Source organism: Microtus ochrogaster, chromosome 7 (genome assembly GCF_000317375.1).
Source record: "Microtus ochrogaster isolate Prairie Vole_2 chromosome 7, MicOch1.0, whole genome shotgun sequence".
Taxonomy (NCBI): domain Eukaryota; kingdom Metazoa; phylum Chordata; class Mammalia; order Rodentia; family Cricetidae; genus Microtus; species Microtus ochrogaster.
In genome coordinates, this window is record NC_022014.1 from 29,240,092 (window position 1) to 29,248,277 (window position 8,186).

Genomic DNA, 8,186 nt, shown 5'->3' on the forward strand with positions numbered 1-8,186 from the left:
GCTTTTAAAAGCCAGTCCTCAGATTCAAAAAAATTCCAGTTCCAGCCTTCACCCGTTTCCCCCGCCCGGTGCCTCCCAGCAACCCTAGACCCCAATCCGGGCTAAGAAGCGGGAGCAGCAGGAGGGCAGGGGTGCTCCAGCCCCGGTTTTTCCCCTGGACCCAGCTGCAGCCCTGGCTGCCTGGAAATCCTGGAGAGCTTTCTAGAAGGCGAACGAGCCTCACAGGCGAGACCCCGAGCGCCACCTGCTGGACCCGTGCACGCCGGAGCCCATACACCTGGGGCCAGGGTCGGGTATTTGGGTCCCCCGTCTTTTCCACGTCCTGCGAGACGGTGTCACATTGTTTTCAGTCCCAGCCCTTCCAGCTTAGTCTTCAAATCTATCCCGGAGCCGTACCTCGCACCTTCGGCCCCCAGATTTAGTAGCTGTGGAAACCCTAGGCACCCTTGCCCTATAGTCTCAGGTCCACGCGGGAAAGACTCTCGTGGGGTGGGGCCGCAGGGCAGTGCGCCTGCGCAGTGCCCGCAGGTTCCGCAGACCCACCACTTACGCTCCCTGCCCCGGGTTGCCATGGCGACGCGTGCAAGCAGGCGCGGGCTCGGGAGGGCCACGCGGGGCAGCTTCTTGGTTGGTGTAATCCAACCGTCGGTCTAGGGAGGAAAGGGTCGGCGTTGTGAGGTGTGTGTCGGGGCAGAGGGAAGGAAAGAATGCTGGGGAGAAGGGGCAGCTGTAGGGCAGGAGCAGCAGCTGTGGAGGAAGCAGGAACTGGGACAGAGAGGGCGTGGGAAGGGACACCTGGTGGGGGAAGAGGAAGAGGAGCAGTTAGGGGTGCAGTCAAGATGGGGCAGTTGTGTGAGGGAGATACTGCCAACTGGTGACCAGTTTGGGGAGCGGGCGGGCCCTGAAGTATTTTTTAGCAACCCCAGGGAGTCCCGGACTGGGACAGTTCTTCCTCATGCCTGTAGTGTGGGCCCCACTATGATGTCTCCCGAGGCTCCAGTTTGAGGCTCTGCAGAGCTAGACGTTTCCCCTGAGGCTGATGAAGGAAGCCGCATTCTTGTAGTTGGTTTTATTGATTTGTTGGCCTAACGGAACGGTTTTCCTTGGAGCAAAGTACAAATGCTTCGAGTTTGAAATTCATAACCCATGATCAATGCCTGTGGCAGCCTGTGGGGATGAGGAGGGGAAGCCACAGGTGGCTGTCAGGCCCTCGCTGAAGGAAGAGGGAGTGCCCAGGATGCTAAAGTGTGTTCCTGGGGATTCTGGGTCCTACCAGGGTTGCTCCCCCCGCCCTTTTATTTGAGCACCAACAGGGTCTTTCTCGTGTCCTCAATTCCTAGTCACCATTGCACAATCTGAAATTCATTATTTGCCTTTTTTTTTTCTTTCTTTTTTGAAAATCATTATTTGGGTGGCTTTTGCTCTGTCTTGGTCCCAGACTGTTCTCAAGGACTTTTGGAACCTAGTGACCCTGCTGTTCTGTACTTGGTGTAGACTTAACTGACGGGGCTTAAGAATTCACAGTACACACAAAACAGGATCCCCGCCCCCCAGGAGTTAAAAATTAAGGTGTCTTGTGCAAATACTGTTCTTTGTTTCAGGCTGTGGAGATTTTAGTGTGGGTAGGGGGAGCACTTGCTTTTCTATTTAAATAGGGAGGAAAGGAGGTACCCGGGAAGGTCGTCTGGGTTTGAGTCAGTGCCTCCACCCAGTGACAAGGACGATGTGTGGGAACTGTGGGGTCCCTATTCCCACTTCATGGGCCTTCCCTTACTCAGGATCTTGTAGGTGGTATGGCTGAAGGTTTGGGTGAACATACCTCAGCTTTGTTCCTGATGATTGAACACTTCCCATACTCCTCATTAGCGGGGTGTTTGTTATCTTAAAAAAAAAGATTTATTTTAGTTTATGTGTACACATTTGTATGCAAGCATGCATGTGGGTACCGGGGATTGAACTCAGATCATCAGTCTTGTTGGCAAGCACCTTTTCTTACTGAACCATCTGACCTGTCCCAGGCTTTGATTTTTTTTTTTTTTTTTTTTTGGTTTTTTGGTTTTTCGAGACAAGGTTTCTCTGTAGCTTTGGAGCCTGTCCTGGAACTCCCTTTGTAGACCAGGCTGGCCTTGAACTCACAGAGATCCACCTGCCTCTGCCTCCCAAGTGCTGGGATTAAAGGCATGCGCCACCACCGCCCAGCTTTAATTTTTAATCTGATTCTTTGGAGAAATTTGGGTTATCCCAGGGAAAAAAAGCAAGGACTCCATGGTTCCGCTCCCTTTTTAAATTCAGTGCTTGAAGTCTAATCCTGGCTTTGCACATTTTAGGCAAGCACTTTACCATAACCCACAGCCTCGAGGTTCTGTTGGGTATGGGCCCTGAGTGCATAGCAGGGTGTCGGTGTCCCCAGAAAAGATGATCATCTTGGGTGTCTCACTTGGTCTCTGAATCCAAAAGTGACTCTGTCTATTGGGAGGCTGGATTAGGGTGGATCTGGGGGTGGACTTGTGGCACCCATGTACCTGCAGGTTTTGCCTTCAAGATGTCTAGCAAAACTGAGAAGAAGCGAAAAGTGGGTGGCCGGGGAGGTGCCAGGGCAGGCCGAGCTGGCCGAACTGTTCAATCTGCTGTGCCCACGGGAGCTGCTGAGGCTGCCCTGCTCTCTACTGCCCCGGAGCCAGAGCCCGAGTCCACCAAGGAGGAGTCTGGTGAGTACTTGCTGTAGCAGAAGGTACTTAGAAATGCAGGCCAGGGAAGACTGGAGAGGCTTCTCGAAGAGACAAGGTCTCTCTGTGTAGCTCTGGGTAGTGTCAAACTATCTATGTAGACCAGGCAGGCCTGGAGCTCAACAGAGATCTTCCCGTCTTTGCCTTACACATCCTGGCATTAAAGGTGAGCACCACCATGCCCAACTCAGGAGTGTCTTGGGGCTGGGGACCAAGAAGCAGGCTAATGTGACATTGTATCTTAAGACTTCAGCAGAACCTCTGCCCTACTCATTTCTGTTTATTCTTTTCTTTTTATATGTGCACGTGTCTCCTTCCTGGCCAGCCTCCTATTTATTCTGTCTTAAATTTCCCATCAGCGTACCAGGAGTTCACCAGCCAATGCTTTCTCTAGCCTCTTCCTCATTTCAAGTGTTCTGGCTGTTCCCACCCCACTGTAGAGGGTTTGATCTCTTCCTTTTTCCTATTTTCACCCTGGGTGGCAAAACAAATAGTGTTTTTCTTCCATTAAGCCCATCACCATGGAGACCCAGCCTGCTTTGCCACCCTTTGAATCCTAAGCCCGGCTGACGCCTTCCACCATCTGTTGAAAGCTCCTGTGTTTTCTTCCTCATCTTGGCAGAGACTTGGTGGATTGTGGAGGTTCAGGTTCAGGGTGACAGGAAAAGAAGCCTACATGGAGGGAACAAAGAGTTTAAATAGGCTGCCTCTCATGGATTTGCTCCTGGAGCCAGCGTGGTTGGAGGGCTTGGGGGGCTTGGTTGCCCCCAATTGTCTTCCCTTTAGATCCCTGTCCAACGGACATGAGACAGCGAGCCAGGTGTAACCCTCACCTTTCGAATGGGGTTCGCTGATATTGTTCGCTGTAAGGAAAGAGAATCTTCGGCTTGTTTTTTTTTTTTACATTTATTTATTTAATAATGATGATGATTATTTTATTATATGTATGAGGGTCTTGCTTGCATGTTTGTCCGAGCACATCACATGTGTGTCTTGTGCCTGAGGGAGCCAGGACATCGGATCCCTGGAACTCGAGTACAGACTGTGAGCCCCCATGTGGCTGCTGAAACCAAACCTAAGTTCTCTGGAAGAGCAGCCAATGCTCTTAACTCCTTGAGTAATCGCTCCAGCCCCTCTTTATCACACTATTTATTCTGTATTCAGTGTGTTGTGTGTGTGTGCCTGCTCATGTCGAGGCCAGAGGACAGCTTGTGGGCCTCGATTCTTCCCTTCTGCAGAGTGGGTTCTAGGGATCAAACTCAAGTCCTCATGTTTGGTGCCAGGCACCCTTATCTGCTGATCCGTTTCCCCACCCCCTCTTCCTCTAGTGTTAGGGGTCGAGTCTGAGGCCTCATACATGTCAGGCAAGTGCTCTACCACTGAGCTATATTGCCAGATAGTATCTTCCTGTACTGGAAATAGACTTGGGGCTGTGGGCATGCTAGCCCCCCCCCCCCCGCCACACTGAGGTGGGGGTTTTTCCAGCAGGGCTTTGAACTCTTTATCTTTCTTTTTCAGTCTCCCAGATTCTGGGACTATAGACCCAAGCCACCATGCCTAGATCCTTACTAGTATTAATATTGGTGGTTAAGAGATTGAGCGCAGATCTAGGGGAAAGGCCCATGAAACCCCTCTAGGCTCTAGCATTACAGACAGTGCAGCGATATCGTCTCTGATGGGTCATGTGCTCAGTTAAAAGCAGTTTAAATTTGGCTGGCTCCACGAAGCCTGCTACCAGGGGAGCCAGGGGAGGCAGCAGGGAAGGTGTGGTTTGGAGAAAATCTGAGAAACAAAGGGGAAATACTTCAAAATGGATGCACCAGCCTCCAGACACCACAGAAAACTTCTCTCTTTTTTAAAAAACTTTTTTCCTTTCTTTTTAATGTTTGTTTTGAAACAGGGTCTCCATATGTAGTCCTGCCTGTCCTGGAGCTTGCTGTGTAGACCAGGCTGGTCTTGAAGGAACAAGAGATCCACCTGCTGGGATTAAAGACATGCACTGTCATACCTGGCTCTTAAAAGCTTTCACCCGTTAAAAAATTATTTATTTTTTAAAGGCTTTTAATTGTGAGTGCGTGAGTGTGTGAGTGTTTGTGCACATGAGTACGGTGTCAGAGGAAGACAGAGAGAGTGCCTTACTCTCTGGAGTCGGAGGCATAGGTAGTTGTAAGCCATTTTATGTGCGTGCTGGGAACTTGGGTCCTCTTCAAGAGCAGTTTATTTTCTTAACCCTTGAGACATTTCTTTAGATTCCCTTGCTTTAAAAAAAATGACATCTCTTTACATATGTGTGTTGTATGTGTGTATTTGTGTATGTGTGCATACATGGGTGTGGAGGCCAGAGGTCAACAACATTGGGTGTCGTGCTCAGTCACTCTCTTCTTCTGCTTCTTCTTATTAATATTTCAGACAAGATCTCTCAGTGAACCTGTGGCTTGCTGGTTGGCTAGATTGGCTGTCTAGCAAGCCTAGGGATGCTTTCATCTCTGCTTCCCCAACAATGGAGTTCTAAGGGTGCACACCCAGCTGTTCACGTGGGTGCTGGAGATCCAAGCACAGGTTTGCACAGAAAACTCTTCTCTGACCGAATCCTCTCCAGCTCCCTGACAGCCTTTTTATATTTTATGTGGTGGGGGCAGGGCTGGAGAGATGGTTCAGAGATTGCGGGCTTGTACTGATTTTGCAGAGGACCTGGGTTCAGTTCCTTGTACTAAGTCAGGTGACTCCTAACTGCCTGTAACTCTGGCTCCAGGGCATCAGCTCTCTTCTAGATTGTAACGATACATTCTTAGGCACATGTGCATACATACACACACACACACAATCTTAAAAATAAATTTCCTGGCTAGAAAGATGGGTCAGCTGGGTTTGATTCCCAGCACCCACATGGTGGCTGACAACTGTAACTCCAGTTCCAGGGGATCTGATGACTTCTCTCTTCCATAGCCACCAGGTACACATGTGGTACACAGACATACATTCCAGCAAGACACCCACACACATAAAATAATAATAAATAAGTAAAATTTAGAAATTAAGTTCTCTTCTTTATGGTACTGGGAGTTGAACCCTGGGCGTGGGCACACATTCTACCTTTGAACCACACCCTGAACCCTCATGTCCTTTCCTTAGGTTTCCTTCAGTTACCACTAATAGGAAAATTCTAGTCAGGTTTATAGTTGCTTTTCTGTATGTCTGAAAAGCTCTAACGAGGAACAGGGAAGATGTCTAGGAGGTTAAAGACAGTTGCCTCCAAGCCTGGTGACCCGAGTTCACCTTTGGGACACATGGCAGAAGGCAAGAAGCGACTCCTACAAGCTGTCCCCTGACTGTCATGCACACTGTGGCACCCTTGTGCCTGCCCCCACCCCTACACAAATAATGTATTTTTAAAAAACTCCTCAAATCTGTAACTTGCCAATTCCCAACCCTATAAAGTCTGGCATCTAAACTTACTTGGTGGTGAAGCCTAACCTAGACTGACTCAAAGGTATTTATGATCTGTTCAAGCCACTTAGTTTACATAGTCAGATATTTTACTACAGAAATACAGTAATAAAAGTTTGGTTGTTAAATATTGTTCTGGAACTCTCTGAAATGGCAGTCAGGGATTCCATACCAACCATGTTGCATTACTTTTGTAGGCCAACTTCAAGTTCTGATCCCCCTGCCTCCACCTTCTGAGTATTGGGGTTATAGAAACGTGTCAACTGAAGATTAAACCCAGGGGTTCATACATGCTGCTAGCAGGCACTCTGCCAACTTAGCTGCACCCCCAGCCCCTATGTTACATACTATTTTACACTTTTAAATCTTTTTTGTTTTGTTTTTGGAAACAGAGTTTCTCTGTGTAACAGCCCTGGCTGTCCTGGAACTCACTCTGTAGACCAGGCTGGCCTCGAGCTCGTAGAGATCCATCTACCTCTGCCTCTCAAGTGCAGGGATTAAAGGTGTGTGCTGCCACCACACCCAGCAGCACTATGATTGTTGTTGTTGTTGTTATTTATTTGTATGGATGTGTGCCTGTGTTCCTGCCTGTGTGTCGTGGCACCTGTGTACAGAGCCGTTCTCTCCTCCTTCAGTGTGGGCTCCTGGGATTGGACTTGGGCTTTAGACTCAGTGGGCAAGTGCGTTTAGCTACTGGGTTATCTTGCCTGCACCAGCATTTTTTTTTTTTGTTTTTTTTAAAGATATTTATTTTCAATGGCTTATGTGTATATGTGTGTGCATCTGTGTATGGGTATTGTTCATGTGTGTACATATGCCTGAGGAGACCAGAGGCATAGAAAGTTACAGGCAGCTGTGAGACATCTAACATGTGTGCTGGACATCAAACACCGCAAGAGAAGTATGTGCTCATATATATATAGGCAGGGTTTCATTATGTGGTCCTGGCTGGTTTGGAACTCACTGTGTGGACCAGCTGGCCTTGAACCCACAGAGACTTACCTCTGCCCCTGCCTCCCGAGTGCTAGTGTGCATGTTTTTAAGATAATAGTGTGAGGCTCAGGTTGGCCCTGAGCTGCTGCTCCTACCTCCGCCCTCTCTCCGCTGGGAATATGTAACTATGGACACCACCATTCCTGGGTTTCATACAGCAATTTTAAAATCAAACATGTTAATAGAGCACAATCCAAAGATACACTCATTTGATACTTACATGCCGAGGATCGATGCCAGGAAAATATTAAGGTCTTTGTTTTCCATAATTAAACCATTATGTTTTTACAAGAACAGAAAACTTCGTGTGTATAGTAAAAATCCTGCAATTCATAACATACAATATTCTCCAATCTGAGCTGAGGTGTCTCACGCAGTGTTTGTTGGCAACGTGTTGGCGGTACGTGCAGCGTGGTGTGTGTGTGTGTGTGTGTGTGTGTGTGTGTGTGTGGTGTGTATGTGTTTAGGATCAAGGCTTCAGTGAACCTGCAGGATGCAGCATGGGCAGTGGGTGATGGCTGCCGGATGCACCTTGGGTTCACTGTGTGTTTGATTTTCTAAGTTTTCAAGAGAAAACTTATTATATTTCATTTTTATTTATTTGTTCTCTGTGTGTGCATGTGGTGTGCATGTGCCACAGTGCGGGAGTGAGGAGGGCAGAGGACAAGTTGTTGGAGCCAGTTCTCTCCTTCCACCATGTGGAGCCCAGAGACGAAACTCAGAGCACAGTGGTGACGTGGACCTGTACCCGCCAGCCCTCTTGCTGACCGTTAAATTAATTTTGATCAGAAACCTCTTCCTGTTGCCCCATCTTCTGTTATGCAACCCCACGTGGGGTTGCAACCCACGGTCAAGAGCCTGGACCCTAAAGCATACAATCCACTGTTTTTTGACATATTTAAAAGCTGTACAACCAACAATCAGTACTGTCCAATTTTAGAACAGTTCAGCCTCCCAAAAGAAAGCCACTTAAGCACCTTGACAAATCGGTGCCAGAAGACTCCTGAATCTTTTCTGCTC

At 48.4% G+C, this 8,186-nt stretch overlaps 1 protein-coding gene across 1 annotated transcript in view; it reads left to right on the plus strand.

The window, feature by feature from the left end:
- The first annotated feature begins 604 nt into the window (after window positions 1-604).
- Window positions 605-8,186, plus strand: part of Dnah2 (dynein axonemal heavy chain 2) — a 131,251-nt gene continuing 123,669 nt past the window's right edge. Inside the window, exons 1-2 of the mRNA XM_026780620.1 lie at window positions 605-678; window positions 2,529-2,708. Of these exons, the coding sequence (XP_026636421.1) occupies window positions 2,543-2,708 (166 nt within the window). The 5' untranslated portion in view covers window positions 605-678; window positions 2,529-2,542. The remainder of the gene's footprint in view (window positions 679-2,528; window positions 2,709-8,186) is intronic.